Source organism: Lonchura striata, chromosome 4A (genome assembly GCF_050655825.1).
Source record: "Lonchura striata isolate lonStrDom1 chromosome 4A, ASM5065582v1, whole genome shotgun sequence".
Classification (NCBI taxonomy): Eukaryota; Metazoa; Chordata; class Aves; order Passeriformes; family Estrildidae; genus Lonchura; species Lonchura striata.
Window position 1 is genome coordinate 893090 of NC_140742.1, and position 24446 is coordinate 917535.

At 53.0% G+C, this 24446-nt stretch overlaps 1 protein-coding gene across 6 annotated transcripts in view; it reads right to left on the bottom strand.

Moving 5' to 3' along the window:
* MCF2 (MCF.2 cell line derived transforming sequence) overlaps positions 1-23965 on the bottom strand; it is a 50381-nt gene extending 26416 nt beyond the window's left edge. For 4 of the 6 annotated variants that reach the window (XM_077786465.2, XM_085570991.1, XM_077786464.2 and 1 more), the window contains exons 1-7: positions 23809-23965; positions 15513-15581; positions 14856-14970; positions 9568-9658; positions 3385-3504; positions 2425-2541; positions 1213-1362 (exon numbers count right to left, since the gene is read on the bottom strand). In XM_077786465.2, the coding sequence (XP_077642591.2) occupies positions 1213-1362; positions 2425-2541; positions 3385-3504; positions 9568-9658; positions 14856-14970; positions 15513-15581; positions 23809-23926 (780 nt within the window). In that variant the 5' untranslated portion in view covers positions 23927-23965. Of the gene's footprint in view, positions 1-1212; positions 1363-2424; positions 2542-3384; positions 3505-7107; positions 7431-9567; positions 9659-14855; positions 14971-15512; positions 15582-23808 lie in introns of those variants that run through there. The other 2 variants (XM_085570992.1, XM_077786466.2) reach the window with 2 other exon arrangements.
* Between the last annotated feature and the right edge of the window lie 481 nt (positions 23966-24446).

Genomic DNA, 24446 nt, shown 5'->3' on the forward strand with positions numbered 1-24446 from the left:
CTTCAGCCACACAGAACAACTATTACCACAGTGATTGCATCTGAAGGAAGGGTCCGGGGCCTCTGCTGCTCCCTGAGAGGTGCAGGAGCACCGAAGACAAGAGGCTGATAAAGCAGCAGCTGGCTGCACTACACCTTCCATTGACTCCTGTGATAATATTAATCACAATAGCAAAGAGTTGAAAAAGAAATGTTAAATATTCAAGAAACAAATGCTGTTTAAGACAGAACCTGAAGGCTCTCATGAAGACAAGGGATCATAGGGTGGATGCTGTGTAGCGTGTGTTCACACAGAACTTTCACCTTGGCTGCTCTCCAGCACAGCTCCCTTGAGTGCCCAGCAGGCAGAGGCACCCGGGCACAAAGCACCCTCCAGGCCTGTGGTGAGCTCTGTGCAGCTTTCTGCAGCCAGGGCGAGCAGAGGGACCCAGCTGGGGACAGGAGCAGGCAGGGGACAGAGCAGCCGTGCAACCCCATGGGAGGGGCAGGCTGCAGCTGCGGGCACCAGGGCTGGCAGCTCACAGAGCTGGCTGGTGCTGCAGCGTGACCTGCCCGCTGCATGGCACGGGGAAGGGCACAGGGACAGCCAGGCTGGGCTCTGCCTCGCCTGACAGCCCACACGGGGGACGGAGGGAGCAGTGGGCACCAACCAAACTGGGCACCAACCAAATTGAGCATCAACCAAACTGAGCACCAACCAAGCACTGGGCACCAACCAAACTGCGCACCAACCAAACTGGGCAACAACCAAACTGGGCACCAACCAAGCACTGGGCACCAACCAAACTGAGCACCAACCAAACTGGGCAACAACCAAACTGGGCACCAACCAAACTGAGCAGCAACCAAACTGAGCAACAACCAAATTGAGCATCAATCAAACTGAGCACCAACCAAACTGGGCAACAACCAAACTGGGCAACAACCAAACTGGGCACCAACCAAGCACTGGGCACCAACCAAACTGTGCACCAAACAAACTGAGCATCAGCCAAACTGAGCACCAACCAAACTGGGCACCAACCAAACTGAGCATCAACCAACCACACTGAGCACCAACCAAGCACTGAGCACCAACCAAGCAAACTGAGCACCAACCAACCACACTGGGCATCACCCCACACTGGGCACCAGTCCAGCAGGCAGCGCAGCCCCACAACCCCAGCCCCGGGCACACCCCGCCCCGGGCAGAGCGGGCTGTGCCCAGCCGTACCTTGAGCTGGCAGTAGCGCTCGGTGCGCAGTGCCAGGATGCGCTCGATGGAGAGCATGTCCTCGGGCAGCTCCGCCTCCGCCAGCTCCGTGCCGAAGCTCTGCAGCATCTGCGCGATCTCCTTCACCGTCAGGGCAAAGCTCTCGATGGCCTGCGGGACACGGGGCCGTGTCAGCCCGGCCTCAGCACGGCCCCGAGCTCCGGGAGAGCTGAGCTGAGCTGTGCCAGGCCAGCCCCACGGCTCCGAGGGAGCTGAGCTGTGCCAGGGCAGCCCGAGAGATCTGAGAGAGCTGAGCTGAGCTGTGCCAGGGCAGCCCGAGAGCTCCAAGGGAGCTGAGCTGTGCCAGGGCAGCCCCACGGCTCCAGCCAGGCTGAGCTGTGCCAGGCCAGCCCGAGAGCTCCCAGAGCTGGGGGGATGTCCAGGCAGAGAACACCCCCCAGGAATCCAAGCTGCCACTCCTCTGGGAGACAACATCCCAGGGAAAACTGACAGTGTACAGGAGGCACGAGAACACACAGCAAGGCACAGCTCCTGACTCCTGGCAATATCAAAGGTCTCGCCAAGGAAAAGAAACAAACCAAACTGGAAATGTTCTGAATTCTCTGCATTTGGTCAGTATGCAGTAGGCAGTCTCACTACTCCACTTCCCAAACAGTTCGGATATTAATCACATTAAGCGACCATTATTAACAAAAAAGCCTATTTGGTATCTCCCATTAAGGGAATTCTAATAAAGATTTAAAAAGACAGATTTTTCAGTTTCAAAAGGAGCCCGAGGGACAAAATCATCCTGCAAACCCACCAAAGCCCAACAGCCCTTGGCTCCTTTGCACGTCTGACCCAGGAGGAGCAGTGGCTCTGGGGACTGCTTCCAGCCCCGCAGCCCCGGGGACAGAAACCACCCCTGGGACAGAAACCATCCCCAGGGACAGAAACCACCCCCGGGGACACAAACCACCCCTGGGACACAAACAACCCCCAGGGACACAAACCACCCCTGGGACACAAACCACCCCCAGGGACAGAAACGACCCCCGGGGACACAAACCACCCCCAGGGACAGAAACCACCCCTGGGACAGAAACCACCCCCAGGGACAGAAACCACCCCCAGGGACACAAACCACCCCTGGGACACAAACCACCCCCAGGGACACAAACCACCCCAGGGACACAAACCACCCCCGGAGAGCCCCAGGCCAGCCCCACTCACCGTCCTGAAGATGACCCACTCGCTGTGGCAGTACTCCAGCGTGCCCCCGAGCTCCGGGGTCAGCTGCTGCTCATCGATGTAGGTCAGCAGGTCACTGACAGAGCTCAGCATCACCACCTGCACATAGACACACAAAAACACACACACACACACACACAGAAACACACACACACAAAAAAACACACACACACAGGGCCTCTGTCAGCAGGACCACCGCTCCTGCCCCCTCATCTCTGCTGCACCTCCAGCTCCAGTTTGCCCTATGTCCTTCTGGAGCAGGGCTTCCTTCTTACACTATGGCTTAACACAGCTTTTATTTGGAGCCAGGGCCTGCCCACCCTGCCAGGGAACAATTCCCAATTCCCAAGGTCCCATCCATCCCTGCCCTCTGCTAGTGGGAGCCATTCCCTGGGTCCTGTCCCTCCATCCTTGTCCCCAGTCCCGCTCCAGCTCTCCCTGGAGCCCCTTCAGGTCCTGGCAGGGCTCTGAGCTCTCCTGGAGCCGCTTCAGGTCCTGGCAGGGCTCTGAGCTCTCCTGGAGCCTTCTCTCCAGGTGAGCAGCCCCAGCTATCCCAGCCTGGCTGCAGAGGGGCTGAGCGCTGCCAGGCTGTCTCGGAGCCCTGTGGTGGCTCCGTGTCCCTCTCCCCGTGGGGACAGAGGCTTGGGGACAGTGCCAGGCAGTGCCAGCCCATCCTGCCGCCCGGGGCAGGCTCTGGGCACAGGCTGGGACAGGCTCTGGGCACAGGCTCTGGGCACAGCCCGGGACAGGCTCTGGGCTCAGGCTCTGGGCACAGGCTCTGGGCACAGGCTCTGGGCACAGGACAGGCTCTGGGCACAGGCTCTGGGCACAGCCCGGGACAGGCTCTGGGCACAGCCCGGGACAGGCTCTGGGCTCAGGCTCTGGGCTCAGGCTCTGGGCACAGACCAGGCCCGGGGCAGAGCGGCTGCCAGCAGCTCGTACCGGTAACTTGAGCAGGAAATCCTCGTGGCTGAAGCGGAAGCCGATGTCGGTGAAGGTGCGCTGGAAAAAGCCCGTGGGACGCAGAACCATCACCAAGTGCAGGTTCCCCGGGAAGGACGCCTGCGGGGAGACACACACGGCTGGCAGTGCCCTGAGGAGGGGGCAAGCACTCTGCTTGAGGGGTTCTTCCTGCTTTTCGACCAGGAGGGAGATGCTGGCAGTGTTTGGAGGTATGGGGTGTAACTGCAGCTGGGCTCTGCAGCCCCACTTGCCTCTGGAGCAGGCAGGAGCTCAGCCGTGCTCCTTGGAGGCACACTTATTATAAACTTTAATAACACAGATACTGTTCAGCATTATAACTTGGGGAGTGAAATTACAACTTAGAAGGGAACAGAGGGCTGGAACACTAAGAGGAATGACAGATTGTGAAAGCAAAATTTATTGCCAAACTTGCTACTCATCCCATAACTGCAAAGCACACTCGTCTTGTCCTTGGTAATTACCAGGCAACATTTAATTTGTGGCAAGAATTTGGAATTTCCTGTCTACACTGCTGGAGCCTTTTTCCAAGCATATGGTTGGCAGGTGCATTTTTAAATAGATCTGTGGAAAGGGCTCTTGAGAATGAAAAAGAATTTTTAAGAAAGTAGAAGTTGCATCATTAAAATATGGATAAGCACATGATGCAAATACTTGAGTTAATTAAGACATGATTTGCTCTGGGATCTTGTCAGGCCAGGTCACATTTCTCTCCTCCTTATATCATCCTCCTCCATGAAACATGATATAACCTCTATACCAGGGTGAGAATAATGAACATGTTTGGGTACTTTGCACTGCAGGGCACCTCATCTGTGCCTTCAAGACAAAGATCACTCCCACAAACACACATTAGTGCTGTTTAAAACAGGCCTGATTTACACCTGAGGTCTGGCACCCCTGAGCTTCACTGTCACTCACTTGCTCTGCTTTCTTGGGTAGGAAGGGGCAGGCTGTGGCTTCCCCTGCCCACAACTTCCTTAGAAATGGACAGTGACTTTTAGGATCACATAAGCCACATAAATCCAATTCATTGATCTGCTGTTATTTTAAGTACAAGCAGGAAAAAAAAGATTGTGAATGAAATGACAAACTCATTCCCTTTGGAAGTCAACAAGAGTGGTGCCAGGGACAAAGACCTGGCATTGGAAACAACAGCAAACATTAAATAGCTGACATTGGTGCTGGCTCCAGGCCCTGGGTGCTGTGCTCCTGCCCAGCACCTGGCAGCACACAACCCTCCTCTGGGAGCTTGGGGCTCCTGCTTGACCCTCCTGCTCTCAAAGGAAGCTCTTGGTATTAGCACCTGCTCAAACTGGCAGCAGAACAGAGTTTTGATGATCACTTTAAAGAGCTACTTTCTAAATGCTGCTGCTTCTCTACTGGTAGGGTAACCACACTTGCAAGTTCACTTTTTAACATTCAGCAAAATCAGAACCAAAAATACTCTTAGTGAGATCCCATTCACACTGCAAGAAGGGAAGCCTCTCTGCCTCCTAAGGGATGCTGACCAGCAAAACGCCAGCAAAGCCAGGTATTTTTAACACCAAGTTCAGCTGTAGCAGTAGTAACAATTTAAAATACCGTAAATCTAACTTCATCAGAACCAGGTCAGCACTTTCTGCCTCACTCCATAGCCTTTACTTCATCCTTTCTCACACGGACTCATGTCTTCCACCATTCAATGGCTGAGCAGAAACAAACACAACAATAACACAGCCAGAATGCTTCCACATGGCCTGGTGTGGCTAGGAAGGATTTCTCTGTCAATCCTAGCTCCCCATGAGCCCATAAATGTGACTTTCCTCCAGCTGCACGCTCTGCTGCAAATCTCCTGAAAAATGCCTGGTGTTTCACCTCAAAGCAGATGAGTTTCCAGGGCAGATGATTTGATTTCCATCCAGTTTAGAAAGCATTTGGGGGTTTTTCAGCTGATCTTATACATACAGGATCAAGGTCAGCACTTATGAGTAGCTACAAAACAAGAAACACAGCTTTGCAAATGACACCTAATGTATTCCCAGCATGGAAAAGAATGAACCTGACAAGAAATACGCTTGTAGAAAGACAGACACCAACAAGCCATGTCCTGTGCCCTCTTAGAGAATTAAGGGAAAGGATGAAATGTTAGAAAAAACCTTCCATAGATCAGTAATTCCTCAACATAACATTCCTGTAGGGATTGTATCTTTTTAAATTTTGTAACAGTTTTTCTCAGGGCTGAAGCATATATAAGTTTCCTGAAAGCAGAACTCTAATGATACCGAAGGTACTGCTGCAAAAAAATCCTTTCTCACAACATATTAAAGAAAGCAAAGACAAACGGATACTTAATCTTGCTCTATGCTTTATCTTATCAATTTTAAGACTTCAAATAATCCTTTGCACCTTATAAACGTGGGGTTATGTAACAAAACACCTAAAGAACCCTCTGAAGCCTCTGCCCTCTGCAGCACACCAGGAAAGGCAGAAAACTACCAGCACAATTCCACTAAATCAGGCAGCTGGCAACACTTCAGCACAGCTCACTGTCACTGAGCACAGCCCTGCCCACAACACCCTCCCCTTCCCAGGACACGCTCCCCTTAAGGCCAGTTCAGCGACTTTTTAAATGCACATTTAACCATAACCTCACACCGAGCCCCATTTAATCAATACAGACAAACTGGGCTAATAAAGCACAAGAAAGGACATGCACTGAAAGCATCAGTTACTGCCTCATTACTGAGTATCTCATTCTCACACACTTAGTGTTATTTTAACATTTCTGCCAGTTTTAGAAAGTCCATTTTCAGGCACTATTCTTCCCTGCAGTTCACTGGGGCATCCATGAGATTGGTAATCAATAATAATTTTTTTTTTTATTAAAAAAAAAAGTAGTATCTGCCAGTAAGTTTCTTTCTGTGCACGGTAGATTGAGGCCAGTCCTTATAGAGGTGCTGAACTTAATGACTTTCTGCTGCCCCTTAAAGGAAATGTCGTGCAGCGAAATGCCAGGTACTGTCAGTCTGAGCCTTTAACTTCCCCTTTAACTTCCCCCAGAGCCGGAACGAGACCCCCTTCCCTTCCCTTCCCTTCCCTTCCCTTCCCTTCCCTTCCCTTCCCTTCCCTTCCCTTCCCTTCCCTTCCCTTCCCTTCCCTTCCCTTCCCTTCCCTTCCCTTCCCTTCCCTTCCCTTCCCTTCCCTTCCCTTCCCTTCCCTTCCCTTCCCTTCCCTTCCCTTCCCTTCCCTTCCCTTCCCTTCCCTTCCCTTCCCTTCCCTTCCCTTCCCTGCGGGTGGAGGCGCCGGGAGCAGCGCTGCGGGCAGCGGAGCCGGCGGTGCCCGGCGGTGCCGAGTGATACCCAGCGGTACCAGCGGTACCCAGCGGTACCCGGTGACACTCAGCGGTACCGGCAGTACCCAGCGGTACCCGGTGACACTCAGCGGTACCAGCGGTACCCAGCGGTACCCGGTGACACTCAGCGGTACCAGCGGTACCCAGCGGTACCAGTGGTACCCACTGACACCCAGCCCCGGCCGCTCCCGCACGGAGGATGCCGCTGAACTCCCCCCGCGCCGCTGCAGCCCGAGCGCTGCGGGCCCCGCTGTCCCTGTCCCCGCTGTCCCTGTCCCCGCTGTCCCCGCTGTCCCCGGCCCCGGCCTCCCCGGTCCCCGAGCGCCGCAGCACGGGGCCCGGAGCCTTACCGCATGCCGGGCGGGCCGCCCGCCCCGCCGCGGGCCCGCCTCCGCCATGGCCCCGGGCTGCGGGAGGGACGGGGATGGGGAAAGGAAGGGATGGGGAAAGGAAGGGATGGGGGGAAGGAAGGGATGGGGAAAGGAAGGGATGGGGAAAGGAAGGGATGGGGGGAAGGAAGGGATGCGGAGCAGGGAGGGAATGGGGAGCAGGGAGGGATGCGGGAAAGGAAGGGGATGCGCGGCAGGGAGGGGATGCGGGCCAGGAAAGGAAGGGATGGGAGGAAGGAAGGGATGGGATGGGGGGAAGGAAAGGAAGGGATGCGGGGCAGGGAGGGGATGCGGGGCAGGGAGGGGATGGGGGAAAGGAAGGGATGCGGGGCAGGGAGGGGATGCGGGGCAGGGAGGGGATGCTGCGGACCGCGCCGCCCCGGCTCGCCCCGCTGCCCGGGGCCGGCACGCAGCGGTGCGGTTCGGTGCGGTGCGGTTCGGTTCGGTTCGGCTCGGGCAGGCAGCAGCTCCCGGCTGGCAGCCCCGCTCTCCTCCCCAGCGCCGGCTTTGCTTTTAAGGTGGAATGCCAAAAATCATCCTGCAGCCGCTCTTTGCTGCGGGGATTGGGCTCGCAGCTCAGAGCTGTCACCCTTCCCTTTCCCCCCCGCCGCTGCCTCCAAGGTGCCTTTCCAAGCTGCTCGGGGTTCCGGGGCAAACCAGGGAAGGATGCTCCGGCCAAAACCCGAGGCTTGCCCCGGCATCACTCCCCACAGCGCTGCTAGCCTGGTTTGCCCAGGCAATTAGAGACTTACATAAAGAGTTAAAACAAAAATCTCTACAGTGTGATAGAAAAAAATCTCAAGATCAGATGCACAACCGCAGAGCTGCAATTGCATATACATATGCTGGGAAAAAATAGGACACACTCTGTGTTTGAAATTCAGCTTCATGGCACTCCTTTACTCCAAAATTGTACAAAGATCAGAAAAAGATTTTTTTTTTTTAATTGTACCAGGGTTTATGATGTTTGATTGGAAAAAAATCAAGATTTAAATTTTTGTCCTTACACCTTCCGGACACAGAGACAGCCATCGAGGACCTGACTCTGTTTTTCAGACAATACTCCCAAGTCTTATGGTTTAGTGGGCACAGGTTCCTGCATCCCTCTCTGCACATCCCTCTCTTTGCGTGGACAGCCCTGACACTGCAGGCAAAGTCACCTCTCCACATGGACACACGGCACAAACGGGGTGTGTGCTCCAAATATTACACTTTCTTTTTAAACACAAAATGAATGCCACTTCTGTAGAAGCTACAAATTAGGACAGGATTTTTTCCCATTTGACACTTGCAGACTATGCAAAGCAAGTACAGCATCCTTAAAGGAAGCTCTTGGTATTAGCACCTGCTCAAACTGGCAGCAGAACAGAGTTTTGATGATCACTTTAAAGAGCTACTTTCTAAATGCTGCTGCTTCTCTACTGGTAGGGTAACCACTTGCAAGTTCACTTTCTAACATTCAGCAAAATCAGAACCAAAAATACTCTTAGTGAGATCCCATTCACACTGCAAGAAGGGAACCCTCTCTGCCTCTTAAGGGATGCTGACCAGCAAAATGCCAGCAAAGCCAGGTATTTTTAACACCAAGTTCAGCTGTAGCAGTAGTAACAATTTAAAATACCGTAAATCTAACTTCATCAGAACCAGGTCAGCACTTTCTGCCTCACTCCATACCCTTTACTTCATCCTTTTTCACATGGACTCATGTCTTCCACCATTCAATGGCTGAGCAGAAACAAACACAACAATAACACAGCCAGAATGCTTCCACACGGCCTGGTGTGGCTGGGAAGGATTTCTCTGTCTGCTCCTAGCCCCCCATGAGCCCATGAACATGACTTTTCTCCAGCAGCATGCTCTGCTGCAAACCCGAGCTCTGGTTCCAAGACCCAGTGCAATGCAGAATTGCAAACCCCCCTGTGAGCCATGTTCAGACCAGACTGCTAATGCTGTAATGCATGCACATACTGGATCATTTAAAACACATTAATGCATCCATACACTTTTAACATAGATTTTTCCATCCATGCCCACATACAAATCCTTGTTTAAAGAAGAACCTGTTCAAAGAACCTAAAACTTTCAGTCACCAACAATTAGGTAAAATAAACTAATAACCAGTGTCAAGAAAGAACATGTACCGAGCAAAATTTTCCACCCATCAAAAGCATAGAAGATGGCACAAAACACATTTGAAGCACTGCAAAAGAGTATAAAACCCAGGAAAGGGATCAAACAAGCAAATTAGCACACAAACAGCTCATTTATGCACTCAAATTAATTACAGGGCCATAAAGCAAACTACTGCCTAGAGAGGAAGCAGGAGCATCGCTGCTCTGGCTCCCAGTGTTTACTGAAGGAGATACACAAAGGCAGGGTGGCTTAGTACACCAAAAGCAATCAACACTAAAGAGGACTTACTGCTATTTTTTGGAGAGTTGTTTTGACTGATGTCCATGTGTCCAGTCTTCTATCCAGGATTAGGATAAATTTAGTGTCAGACTCATGCTGACTGCAAGATAAGAAAATACCAATAACCAGATAATGTTCCAAGAAAAGTGACTCTGTTTCCAAAAAAGCTCCAAATCCAAGAACTTGGAATGTAAACCACATTTTAGTATTTCTACACTTCCTGAAATTCCCTTTGAAAACATTTTCCTGAACACCCAAACTCTTTCCAGTGGTGCTTGGCAACAGGACAAGGGGCAACAGGCAGAAACTGAACCACAGGGAATTGCATCTGAAGATGAGGGAAAATGTCTTTTCCTGAGGGTGGCTGTGCACTGGAGCAGGCTGCCAAGAGAGATGTGAAATCTCCTTCTCTGTATATTTTAACCCCCCTGGGGCTTTTCATATCTCCAGATACTCCAGCACAGCCTACTGCAGGGGAAGCTGCTGTGGCTGGGGGGTTGGACTGGCTGATGCTTGAGATCCCTTCTGACCCAAGCCATTCTCTGTGATCCCACAGCTCCCTTCCCAGCCCCAGCCCAATCTTGTGGTGATTCTGGCTGTGCTAGCCCAGGGTGAAGCATCACCTGTGAACTGTGTGACAGCACACACCTAGCACACCCCTGGGACAGCACAGACCTGGGACAGCACACCCCTGGGACAGCAGATTGCTCTTGAAACCCCAAGTGGCCTCGAGGAGGTGCAGAGAAGCTGTACCCCTGGCCAGCAGGATCCCCTAGCTGATGCCCCAGGACCCCCCTGCCTTCACTGCCCAGGTTAGAGCAGCCCAGCAGTGGCTCCTGGCTTGTTTGGGCAGGAGGCAGCAGAGGTGGCACCAAGGCAGGGCAGAGACATTAGATGTGGTGGCACCAGGCAGGGCAGGGCAGTGCCAGCCTGGCAGGGGCAGGGGCAGGGGCAGCTGTGGTGGCTCCCAGCCCACCAGCCAGGGAGGCAGAGATGCTCGGAGGCGTTTCCAGCACAGCCCGGCTGCCTGGGCAGGCACAGGCTCCTGGCGTCCCTTCTCACACCCAGAGCTTGGAGCTGTTTGCAATGGGCAGTCTGGGCAAGGCTGGCAGCAGTGCCCGCTCTGGCAGCGCCCCAGGGCCCAGGGCTGTGTCTGTAATCCCAATATTGCTCCCCAGGCAGGCAGGAGCAGCCCAGCTGGGCCAGCACACGCTGCAGGCAGGGAGGCACAGCTCACCCATGTGTGCTCACTGCTGCACCTCCTGCTCCGTGAGTGCCTTTACAGGACAATATTTGTTCTGTGGGTGCTGCCCAGGACAGCCGTGCCCACACCACCCTGCCCCCAGCACACGGGCTCCTCCCAAGGCTCAGGTGTGTGCCCTGGGCACAGCCTGTGCAAGCAGCCCCTCGGCAGCATCTCTGCCAGTTCCCGTGTTTGGCAAGGCAAGCAGCCCTGGATTGCTCAGAAGGATCTCACAGCAGACAACACTTGGCAACTCGCTACAGAAAAGAAGAAAAAAGACACTTGCAGGCAGTGCAGGAGCTTTCATTCAGTGCACATTTTCTGCTCTGGTCTGGGGCAGCTACAACTCTGACAAGTGCATTTAAGAGGAATTAGCAGTGGTGCTCAGAGGGATAAAAACTAAAATTCCCTCTGACTCATAACAATAGCTGACTGAAGACACGGAGAGGCACCCGGCTCCCAAGCTGTCCTGTGACACATCCTATGGGTCTGTACCTTCACACTCAAAGTGCAAAGGTTTCAGTTGAATTTATTCAGTGCCTTTGAAGCACAGGAGAAAAGAGCAGAGAAAATGAACATCACATTTTACATGTGGGTCATGCACAGAACACATGTAATAAAGTCTGAGGCTGTGAGCATGGTCAGCGTGACTTTTCAGCCAAAACCTTTATTTGCTTGGAATAGTTTAGGCAACATGAGACAATTCTGCAGATTTCTGTTAGCTCTGTTCACCCCCACCACAAGCTAAGTGGCCCAGGTGGGTGGGAACAGGCCGAAGGAACCTTTGGTATGAGGCAAAAATAAAACCCTTTGGTTTTTCAGCACACTCTAAAATTTTTAAAGGCATGTCTCTGAACTATAAAGAACAATTCCCAACTCCTCTGGTGTTTCCTAAGAGTCTGCAATTGAAAAAAAAAAAAAAAAAACAAAAAACCAACATGTTTCCACAGAACTACTATCATAATAAGACCTGAAGAAAACCCCAGAATCCAGGTAATTTAGAAAAGGCAGCCAGACTGTAGTGCAGTGCCAGTTAAGCAAAGCTGAAGTCATTAACTCAGGACAAGGTTATGCTCAGAGAGCAGCCTCTGAGCATGCTAATGTACTTTTATCAGCTCCCTTAGACAAAGAAAGAGGAAAGTTCCCAGCAGTCTGACAGCCTTGACACCTCCTGTGAGAAATTTGTCATTTATTCTAGGCCAGTGAGAAAGTCTGTGACTATTTGCAACCCAGGCCTTGCAGGTTTATCAGATTTCCAGGCCCGTGATGTACCTTTTAGACTGACAATAAAAATAAATCAATGCTTTCTACCAAGGCTCTGAGGGCTCTTTGTTTGCATCCAGCAGCAGAAAGATGGAGGCAGATAACCAGGGCAAGGATTATTTCTCTCTGGGTGTTTCTTGTTGCTTTTTGATGCACCAGACTAAAAATAAAGACCTGGGATGTTTTGCAGGACTTGAAATTGGACCCTGGAGGCTGCAGTTGTGAGATTTAGCACAGGACTGAGAGGCTCCTTGCTGCTTTGGGATCAGAGCACGCCGGCACGACCTGCCCAGGACTGAAATCCAGGATATTTATAGGCACCAGAGCTGTGCTACCACCCCAGCTCTGAGCCACCCTGTGCCTCACCTCCCAGCCTGAAGAAAACGGGCAAAGCTTGGCTAAATACCAAAAAGCTGGAGAGTCACAGAAAGAACAGGACAGGCCAGAATAGGATGTGATATTGTAGTAGGAAGGGACCCAGAGTGATAACCTGCCCAAATGTCTGAACATTTCAGCTAGGAGATGCTGGTAAGGGCATTGTCCAAGTGCCCCCTGAGCACTCAGCTTGTGCTGTAAACACCACACTGTCCCAGCCCTCAGTCCAAGCCTGGATAACGTGCTGCTCTCTCACTCCTCAGGTCTCTTTCTGCAAACACCAGGATCTGTCACACTCCCTGCTCCCAGCACAGCACTGCAGGTGCTGCTCAGCACAGCCAGCCTGAAGGCAGGCAGGCAGGCAGGCAGGCAGCATTTTGAGCTGGATGTGCACAGAATAGAAAGTGGGCACCTATTACTTATTCTCCCTTCCAGCTCATCCACACAAGTACTTTCTCAGCTGCCCCCTGCCTGCAGCAGTTCCCAGGAATACTAAAAATTCACTTGCCTGCAGACTCACCTTCCTCCTGGCTCTGCTGTTAATGCACTCGCCTGGAGGGCTCAGGAGCAGCTTTCAGCATCCATCTCCTTTATCTAACAATTCTTCCCAGCAGAAGAATGCCTCACGAAATTCGGCTTCCCAAAATACCACAAACCATTCATCTTGCCCAAATACTACAAAGTGACCCACGAGGTTTGCTCAGACTGGCACAGGTAGGACACCATGCAGGGGTGTGTGGCTTGATCTGCACATCCACAGGGAAGAAGGTGCTGGTGCACCTTCCCCTAACCCTGGGACTTGAGGAATGAAATACCTCTGGCAGGTAAATATTGACCTCTTTTAGGGGCTTTCTGGGCCACAGTCTGAGCTCTGGTCCCACGATGTGCTGCTGCTGAGGGACATGTGTACCTGCCACCCCCAGCTAGTGATGCTTTGCCTGGTCACCCTTTGGAGCCTTCCAGCTCCAAGGCTTTAGGAGCACACATTTCTAGGGTGATCAGACATGGGGACAGGCTGCTATGGGGGGAGGAGGAGCAGAGCAGGATGATTAAAGCAGTTTTACTAAAAGCAAGCTGAATGTGTTTGAATCACCAGCAAGCTCGCAGCTCTCATTAGTTTCCTGATTGAGTTTGACCCATTACAGGCCCATCAGGCCTGCTCATCATGCTAATGCCAGGGTGTTCACATCCAGCCTTGGAGAAACCAGACAGAGCTGGCAAGTGCAGATGCACAGAGCAGGGCTGCCTGCACAGGATGAAGGAGAACCCCTCTGGCCAACACTTGGCAGGGCTCTGTTCCTGCTGAGCCAGTGCTCTGTGGGCCAGAAGCCCTTGAAACCTCAGAGTCCATCAAAAAGAGGACAGAGGAACCAGAGCATCCTTTTTTTCCTTTTTTTTTCTTTTTTTTTTTTTCTGAATAGAGGTGCCTAAACACTCCACACTTCTTCCAAAGCAGCTGCTAATGGAAAGCTCCCATCTAGCTGCTGTCAGCCTGCTCTCCCTGCAGGAAGAAATTTGCCAAAACAGGCATTATTCAAGAAAATTAAGGATTCCAGGTAACTGAGTCACCAGGCCCAGCAGCAAGAATTAGGAGGGCCATTAATCTAAGTGTACAGCCCTGTGTGAGGCACAGGCAGACTTACCCTGACACACAGGCAGGTAATGGGAGCTGCTGCTCTCTGCTGAGCCATCAGCTGTCAGGGGACCCCAAAGGCTTTGTTCTGTAATTAGTCTCTTCCTCTGGCTTCATTTCTCTTTTTCCACAGTAATGACTCTCTATTTGTACACGTCAAAATATTATTTTGCAGTGGCATGGTGTATTTAAGTGGTGACACATGCCAAAGCTTGAGGAAAGCTTGTTGTTAATTAGAAACTTCATCAACTGAACGTGTGATACATTCCAGCTGACAGGTCACAGGGAGGATGTCCACTCCTTCCTGTGCAGTTCCTGGCACATCAAACACCTCACCTGGGCACTGCAAGGGCCTGCATCCCTGTGGTGCTCTGGGAGCTGCAAAAACCCCTCAGCCCCACACCTGGCTGTTGTCACCCTGATTCTTAAGATTTTCTAAAGCCTTCTGAGTTTACATTCTGTTGGAGAACTTTCCCACACAATTTCTGTAAACAACATATTGTTTTGCATTCCTTCATGGGGGTGGAGAAACTTGATGTACTAGTGGTTTGTCCAATGTCTTTGGAGAGGTGGCCCGTTCACTCTCCAATCCAATGTCACCTTTGGGAAAGTATAAAGGTCGGAGTCAGAGAATAAACTTTCTTCTTTACCTTGCAAATAGCAGGTGGCTCACGTCGTGCTTTCACGTGTCCTATAGCGACAGGCTGTGCCCTGCAGTCCCTGCCCAGCCCAGGCAGAGCCCACCTCTGCCAGCCCAGCCCAGAGCCAGCAGGAGCCTCCTACCTCGGGACTGCAGTCAGGTAGGTCAGCACCTTGGACACGCTCTCCTCGGGCACCTGGTTGAAGCCAGCGTTGTCGGGGAGGGTGATAATCCAAGCCTTGTCCTTCCCCCTTCCACCTGCAAAGCACACAGGGATGCTCCTGCCATGCTCCTGAGCAAAGCCATGGGCAGCAGCCAGCTCAGAGCCCACGCTGCCACTGCCAGAGGGGCTTTCATCCCTAAAGCAGCAAAACACAGCCAAGGCAGCCTCTGAGCCCAGGCACAGCACACAGCTGAGCTGCCAGAAACAAATGTGTGAGTACCAGGCATGCCCTTCATTTACTGGGTGTACTTTACACGGGACAGCAAAGGAAACAGAAATACAAGGGCAAATAAACAGGCTGGTCTGAACCTACAGAAATACATCTCACAGCAGAGTGCTTGTTAAGCATTGAGTGCTGGGAGCTCAGAATGCTTTACAGTGTGGCACGAGACAGAAACCTAATCTGCTCTTTCAAGCTGCCCCCATGTTTTATTAACAACATTTCTAGTGGCACTGGACACTTCCTGGTGGGTAATAGCCCGTGTGAAGTATCACTGACAAACAGCAAAGAAGTTTGTCTGGAGTATTTAATTACCACAGGGAGAGACAGAGACCCTGGGGATGTTCTCGTACTCACCAGACAGAAAAGCAAACTCCTTCATCAGATCATCACTGATGTCCTTTGCACAGATGGGTATTGCAGTTTCTGGAGAAAGGGAAAAGCAACAATCCAAATAAAGCACAAATCCAAAGCAAGTACATTTATCAATGTGTTAATGCAAATGCGGAGCTTGAACTTCCCTCAACTATACCTGAAATTGTGTAATAGAGGATATGTGGATCTTAGAGATGTTATTTCCAATGTTTCTGATGACTCTAACAGGGTGAAAGTCACAAGTCAGCAACAAATGCATTCCACCAAGTGCACCAAGGCAGCACTTAGCTTGAGTGGCCTCCCCTCACCGGGCCACATGCGATGGAAATTTGTGTATTTTGGAGTTTACAGTCCCACTCCCTGCTTTACAAAGTCTCCCAGTGCTTCCCAGCCTTGGCAGAACAATGGGCTGAGGTTTCTGCTGGGAACTGCAACGTCCAAGGCTGCTGCACTGGGAGCAAGGCTGGGCTTTCAGACTGTCACAGTCTTTAATTTTGAACAAATAAGCTTCTGAAATCACGCTTTCACCTGGCATGGGGCCACAGAAATTGGAGAGGCTGTTGTTCTTATGTTCAGTTATTAGATTTCTTCTAATTAAATCATGGCAGAGGCTGTTTCAATACCATATTTAGCACCATGATCATTTCAGAGGCAATGAAGCACATCAGAACAACACACACAGCTTCACCTTGCCCTGGGAGCAGGAAACAAAGACCACACTGACTAAACACAAGAGGAGCTTAAAGCTGGCAGACGTTTTTCTGGATTATCTATAAATGGAATGACAGCTAAAAATCAAACATCCTTGTTCCTGCAAATAAATGTTTTGAAGCACATCTATACAGATTAAAGTCCTTGGGCCTTCTGATAATCAAATTGTAAACACTGATTATTTCACGGAGTTGGTCCTAGGGAATAATCTTCTGGCAGTTTTAGATCAGACAGGCTGCATACTTCAGTACACTCCAGCATAATCAATATTTATTCTATTTTCCTTTCTTCCAGAAGCTTTCTGGTCACTTCTACTTTATCTGAAGATTTTTCAGGCCTGTGCTAGCAGCACAGCAGCCCAGATGTGTGTGGGGTACTCTGCCTCCCACAGCCCCACCAGCCACTGGCTCTCCAGGCACACACACACTGCTGGTTTTCCCTCCTGCAGATAAAAATGTGGGGTTTGCTTGTTGAGGATTGAGCCTCAGTCCCAGTGGCATCCACAGAAACATTCTTGATTTTAACAGGCCCTAGAATTGGTCTTGGTGAGAAAGAAGTTTGTCTTGCAAAGATACTTCAAATACTTGTCTCTCATTCAAGTGCTTCACCCAGCTTGAGGACAAGCAGCAGCAACAGACTTCTATTCTATTTGTTGATTTTTTTTCCATCAGGTTAATGGTTTCATACTGATAAAATTCACATTTAATACCCTAATGAGCTCAAACACATGAATTAGACGACATCAAACGTGTGTCACTGACCATACGAGACAAAAGGCTGTGCACACGTGCTGGCCCCAGACCAGCCTGGGGCTGCTTGTGCACAGGCAGGTGAAGCCTGGCCCCAGAGCCCACCCTGCCCAGCCCTGGCTTCCCCAAAATGCAGCAGCAGCCAGGCCAGGCACGGCCTGGAACGTGCTGGAACCCCCGTGCCAAGAGCTCGACAGCAGCCAGGCTCCAGGCTGGAGCAAACGTGGCTTTTGTTTGCTTCTGCACTGGTATGGGAGGATGTGCCAGTCCATGGAGGCTGCCCAGGAAACAGGCTGCAGAGAGGAAGGTAACCTTCCCATGGTCAAAAAAAAAATCACTTAATTTAAAAGTTTCACAAGACATTTTCTCACTGAGAGCCACCTAACAAGGTGCAGGGAGGCGGGGGGAGTTGGTGCCCATCCTCTGGGATAATCCCACAGCACAGAGGAGCAGGATGCTGCCCCTTGGCAAGGTCAGGGCACAACAGCCTGATTGTGGTGAGATTAGAGCTGCTCCTCAGCCAGCTCATCCCTGGCACTCACTCTGTGCTGGCCACTGGACTCACCCTCCTGGGCAAATATTAGGGAAACCAAGTGCTGGCATCAGACCCACGAGTGTGCTGTGTGTGAGGCACTTCAGTGGGATGCTGCAGTAAATCCTGAGCAGAAGCATGACCTTTGTCCTCAAATATTACTCTGCAGAAAGAGCACTGAGAGGCAGTGAGGCACCAAAGACTCTCAGACAAGCTTCAGCTGATGTTCTGCGGCAAACTGGGGATTTTTTACTGGAGGCCACTTTTGGACAGTACAGAAAAGACCCCAGGGTGCTGCCTGTGCTGGCTATGAAGAGCACAGCCAGTCTGCATCTCCTTGGCACAGGCCTGGAGGCCTTCAGGAAACTCCACTCATTTCTTTCAAAGCCAAAAAGAGGCTTTGTGACCATCAGCTGTTACAAAACCCAGCCTGGACTCCCCAGCACCATCTCAAAGCACTCTACAAACCACTGTCCCCACACAGCTGGCACAACCTCCAGCTTTAGGGTCTTATAAAAACCAGCAGCATCTGGATGGAAAATGGTCACAACAGTGTAGTGCCATTTTTAGATAGGCTCTAAAATGGGCATTCATAAAACGCTGCTGCAGTTATTGCATTCAGAGGCCCCTCTGCAGGGAAGAGTGTTGCCATGATACAGAGTTTGGAAGCCAAGCAGGGAAGAGACAAAGTGTGGCACAGAGCAGCACGTGTGGCACAGGGCAGCACGTGTGGCACAGAGCAGCAGCTGTGCCCCTCCACAGGGCCTGCTCTGTTTGCCAAAAGGTGACTGACAGGTGCCTCACAGCCAGCTCCTGAGCCTGCTTCCTGCTTGGAGCAGGAAACTCTTGGGCAGCTGGGAGCAAATCCTGTCCCCAGCGGCTTTGGTCCCCATCTGGAACAGAACAGGCACAGGGCCAGCAGGATTTGGTGCTGGCACAGGGCCATGAGCACGTCTGATGCCAAGAGCAGGAACAAAGGGCACTGCTAAAACCCTGCTGCTGCAGGCTCTTGGACTGACCTGGACACCTGGGTAAACCACAGAATTCCTTGTTTGGGATCCCTTCTTTGGGATTCCTTGTTTGGAGTTCCTTGTTTGGGATGCCTTGTTTGGAGTTCCTTGTTTGGGATTTCAGCTGGTGGGCCATTCCCATGCCAAGTGAGTGACACAAAGGACACATTAAAATATTCATGGCAAAAAGCTTCGACACCTGTGACTGCTCAAGTCCTTTTCTCCCCACAGCCCACAGGGACACTCACACCTCTCTGTGGCCCACGGGAGCTCCTGCACACCCTGAGCCCTGGTTAGCCTGCAGGCACCTCCTGCCTGTCCACAGCCAGCCAAAACTTGGCTTTCATCTCGAGGGGAAGGGGAGCAATTAGGGTTATAAGTGCCTATTTCTCTGAGGGAGATGGCTCCTGCAAGGCCTGAAGTCCTGCACATGGCATGAAAGTCCCACCAGCATTAGTCCACCCCTAGGAGTGATGGCCTGGTCACCTCACCAGGTTCAAGGACTCCTTAAATGATCATTTCTCAGATGAGAGATTTTAAAGGAAGGGCTCAGTCTATTTTCAAGCTCCTTCTTTTCCTGCTCCCCAAGCACCCAGCACAGCGTAGGAAGCAGCAGCAGATGGTTCTCTCCTCTGACCCAGGGCTGTGCTTCTCCTGTAAGGCTTTCTGGGGCTCGTGTGCAGTCAGAGCTTCTGTGCAGACACATCCCCACCACCCAGGCCCGGGGGTGTGCTCAGCTGAGAAACCACACAGCAAAAAAGGAAAGCTTCTGGAAAACCAGAATGACCTTTTCGAAAGGCTTAGATATAGACACGCTGAGGATAAGAGGAAAAAGGCAAAAAGAGGTGCAGTGAAAGGAAAAGAAGGAATAGAAAAGGTCGACTCAGTGCAATTCAGGTTTGAGGACCTGAACTGGGTCAGTGTGACTGACCCGAGCAGGAGTGACCCCACCGGGGCAGCCCAGTCCCCACCTTCTGCAGGAGCCCAGCCCTGAGCTCAGACAGGACCAGCTGGGACCAGCCCATCCAGGCGGGCACAGAGCTCTGGATCTGGCTCCACAGCCAAGCTGCCAGCCCCAGGCAGCAGCATCCCCCTGCCAGGCATCCTCCCCTCCAGCAGCTGCTGGGGAAACCCTGGCTGTGGCAGCAGGAGCACCCAGGGCACCCGTGTGGCACTGTGACACTCCAAACCAGCACAGCCTCATTGCCACTGACCAGCCACTGCTGCCAGCAGGGCAAGGTGCAGCCAGATAAAGATCCCACAGCCATGGAAATGCCAACATGGACCCAGTTCTGGGAGCTGGGGCGAGCAGAGGGTCTGCAGGAGCCGTGGCTGAGCCATGCTGCCAGCCAGGAGGAGGAGGAGGATGCTCAGGGGAGGTTAAAAGATCCCCTCTGCTAGAGACCATGGAGTTTTGGGGAGGGAATCTCTTCCAATCTATATTTAGCAGCTGAGAAACTGGGGAAGCTTTGCTAAGAAAAGGTGAAGCAAAAGCAAATTAAGCAGAGACAAGGCTTAGTTGTTACCTCCTGCTATGCTGTGATGTTTTCATGTCCAATCAGAAAAACCCCATGCTCACATCACACCAAACCAAGCAAAATTGGGAATGATAAAAGCCAGCTCCACCATACATGAATTCACGTCAGTTGCAAGAAATGTAATAAAAGATTCTCAACACCCACTCTTTTGGATTCAACCACAATGTGGGAGTTGAGAAAATCCAGTTTCTTGCATTTCTAACATATAGGAGCTTCAATGTACTTTAGTTTTGTCCTTTTTCCAGTTTCAGTCACTCTTCCCTTACCAAGGAGAGCAGTACATGTGTTTGCACACCAGCACCAGGGACATTTGCCAGCTGTGCAGGCAAAGGCTCATTTAGCATCTGCCACCAGTACACATCTTCCCAGTCCAAACAATCAGCCCCTAAACCAGAGCCCATTCAACACAAGAGACTTCCAAAACTCAATAAAAATATACAAACATGAGTAACTTTCCCATCATCATTCAGCACCATGCAAACACTGATTTTTCAAAGAGAAATTCCAGCAGAAAGTAACTCCTGGGAGATAGTTCAGCAATAAATCCTTGGGCCCCACTAGCTGGCTGGAGAAGCTGGAATGGAGTTCACTGAGGACACTGGAACAATTTCTTTCCCAGCTGATATAGCCAGGAAACTAAACTCTGCAGCCAGGTTCCCCCAATGGCATCACCTGGAAACTCTACTGGAAAGCAAGGGAAAATAACCACAATTTTTCCTGAACTGAAAGTGGGAATGCCCAGTTCTGCCATTCTCCCACTGAGCAAAAGCACATTTCTAAAGCCAGCTAAGCTGCTCCTGCAGCAGGAGCAGGCTGTGCAGTGGGAAGTGAGATGGGAGGACAGAGCTGGTGCTTGCTGGCTGTCTCCAGCCCCTGGAGCAGCAGGGTGACTGCGCTGTGCTGGGCCCCAGGAACAGCTCTGCCCAGCACATCCTGACTCACTCTGCCCTAAAACCAGCCCCAGCATCGCCTGGGAGCAAAAAGGGATGCAGAAACCAAGGCAGCCCCACCCAGCACTGCCACCAGCGCTCCCCACACTCCAGCTCCTCTGCCCACCCATCTTCCACTGGCCTCCCTGCACCAGGGAAGCTGCAGAGGAGCTGGGCGAGGCCGTGGCAGCCCAGCAGGCTGAGCTTGGACCCTCACTGTGCTCAGCACATGGCCCCAGAGCCACTGCCACAGTGCCACGTGCCTGTCCACAGAGCCTTGTGGCTGCTTTGTGGCTCCAGGGTGCCCTCAGTCCCACCTGCCAAAATCAGCACTACCAGAGGCTGCCCCAGCCCCGCAGCCAGGGGCAAGGTCCCAGCCCTGAGCCCCATCCCACATGCTCCGTGTCTCCAGGCATCCTGTGGCAATGAGAGCGCCTTGGAAAACTCCTTCTTTCCCTCACCATGTTCTACACCTCAGTTGTTCCCTCCCACGCAGCCCTGCTGTCACTTCTCTTCTGTCCTGGCACATGAATGATAAGATAAGCCATTAAACTCCTTGTAGCAAATGTGGTGTAGGGAGGGGAAGCACATCCCACCTACTACTGGCTGCTCCAGACTACTACTGCTCTGGGGCCACCCGAGGGCCTGGCTGGGCAGGCACAGAGCTTTTGGAGGCTGCTCTGGTTCTGCCATGCTCTGAGAGAGCCTGAGCCATTTTAGAGATGGGAACAGCATAAAAGGCTTGGGGTTTTTACAGGCTTTCATCTCAGGGTGGATCACCTTCTACTAGAAAACACCACCAAGTTTCCAGTACTGCTGCATGTAGAGAAATGGTTAAAACATGGTCCCAGATTGGGCTGAATGCTCAGAAATCAGCAATAAGGGAAAAGAACTTCTGATTTATTTTTAATCTCATGATTTGAAGAACCTTATTCAACTTTGTCTCTTTCTCAACAATTTATTTTAAGAACCTGTGTAGATGCCAAATCATGGGTCCAGATCCTGCAGCTATAACCACACAAGTGTGCCTTTGTGGGGATATTTTGGCTCTGTATGACCATTACACAAAGGTCATCTGCCAAAAGCTGGTTAGGAGAGAGGGCTCATGCTCAGAGGAAGCCCACTGCCTGCTTTCACCTGGCTCCCAGCACAGGGCTCCCAGCACGTGCACCTTCTGTGTCCCATCCCCGTGTCAGCAGCCCCTGCTCCAGCAGCGTGGGTGCTCCATGCCAACAGCAGCACCAGGAGCATTTAACCACATCCATGCAGGCAGCATCCTTTGCTAACTGACCATGACCCCCTGCCTGCATTTATCTGCTCCATTTCAGGGTGCAGGCAAAGAACAGGGCCAGGTGGGCAGGGCAGGCAGAGCAGAAGGTGCTGCTGGCACCAGCCCAGAAGGGCATGGGCACACGCAGCTGGAGAGCAGGTGACACGCTGCTGGAGTCCCCACCTGTGACCCACCCTGACAAATTCCTCCTGCACCCCCAGCTGTGCCTGGCAAAGATGGCAAGGATGCTGCCATTAGACAGGAAGCTTTGTTTGGGTCAGTGTGTCTTTTTGGTGCCCGGCACAGCTGCAAGCACTCTGCCAGCTGTAAACAGCCGAGGAGCGATGGCTTTGCCTGCTTCCAACCCCTGACAAGGTGGGCATGCTCTAGTGAGGCTGCAGTCACCCCAGGGGACACCTCCCTTCCTGGGAGAAATACCTCTAACTCCCTGCAGGAAAACAGGAAAAGAATGGAAGAGCGAGGGCTGCACGCAAGTTCAGAGCAGATCACTGTCCATCCAAGGAAACACCGCTGAGGCAGCCGTGGCCTGACAGGAGATCAGATTGCATCTCCTTCTCACATTCAGCGTGTGCAGCCACAGAGCACAGCCGCTTCTCTGGTTGTGTACAACACCACGTTCCCAGCACAACCTGCTGCTCAGAGGTGTCTGAGGGCTGAGGGACACGGCAGTGAGGACAGGGTATCTAACAGAGAACACCCCTGACACTTCCCCTGCTTCCTACTCCTGAGCCAAGAACAGGCAGCCAGGGCCAGCAGGATAGGGTACAGCTTCCCAAGGATGGTACAGCTTCCCAGGGATGGTACAGCTTCCCAGGGATGGTACAGCTTCCCAAGGATGGTACAGCTTCCCAGGGATGAGGTACAGCTTCCCAAGGATGAGGTACAGCTTCCCAGGGATGGTACAGCTTCCCAGGGATGAGGTACAGCTTCCCAGGGATGGTACAGCTTCCCAAGGATGAGGTACAGCTTCCCAGGGATGGTACAGCTTCCCAGGGATGAGGTACAGCTTCCCAGGGATGAGGTACAGCTTCCCAGGGATGAAGGACAGCTTCCCAGAGAAGAGGTGTTTAGCTCTGGCCACGGGAACCCGCACAGGGGGCTGGCACTGCCAGCATCCTCCCCGCCGGGCGCTCTCTCTGAGCCGCTCCCGGTGACACGTCGGGCAGTGCCAGCAGCGGGGGCACCGGGCTCCTCCGGTACAGCCGGGGCTGCTCCGCGCCCACCGCGCCGTGCTCAGGATAAAGAACAGAACGGATCAGAACAGCAGCTCGGATCCTCAGCAGCTCCGGCCCGCGACCGGCGGACCGTGCCGAGGCTGCCGCGGGCGGCGGGACCGAGCGCGGGGAGCGCGCCCGGCACCGGCACCAGCACCGGCAGCAGCACCGGCACCGGCAGCGAGGAGGGACGGGGCACCCGGGGCACACCTGCCCGCGGAGCCGCTGCCCCACGGGCTCCGGGGAACGCCGCTGTCCCCCCCGCCGCCCGGACACCTGCGAGCCCCGCCGGCCCCGCACTCACCGGCGGCGGCCTCCAGCAGCGCGGCGGCGCGGAGCAGGCGGTAGTAGCGCTCCATGTCCCCCGCCGAGGTGCCGCCCGGCGGGGGCCCGCCCGGGGCCGGGGCCGGGGCCAGGGCCATGCCGCGGGCAGCGCTCCCCGCCGGCAGCGCCCGCTCCGCGCCCCGGGCCCGCCGGGCGGGGCCGCCCCCGGGACCGCCCCGGCCCCGCCCCGGCCCCGCCCCGGTACCGGCGCTGGCACCGCCCCGGCACCCCCCGGTACCGGTACAGCCCCAGCCCCGCCCCATCTCCGCCCCGGTACCGACACCGGCCCCGCCCCGGTACCGGCACTGCCGCGGTACCACCCCAGCCCCGGCCCGGTGCCGGTACGGCACCGCCCCAGCCCCGCCCCCGCCCGCCGGCTTTTCTTTCCCTTTATTTTTTTTTTTTTATCCCCTTTCCCTGGTTTTTCCTTCCTGGTCTGCTTGTTTGTGTGTTTCCTTTTTCCCCCCTCTTCCCCCGTGATTCTTAGCCCCCTTTCCTCTCTTCTCCTTTTTTCCTGTTTCTTTAGTTTACTCCCTTCCCCCCTTTCTCCTCCCTCTTCCCCTCTTTTTTCCCTTCCTTTTCCCCCTGCCCCCTTTTTTCCATTCCCCTATTTTTCCT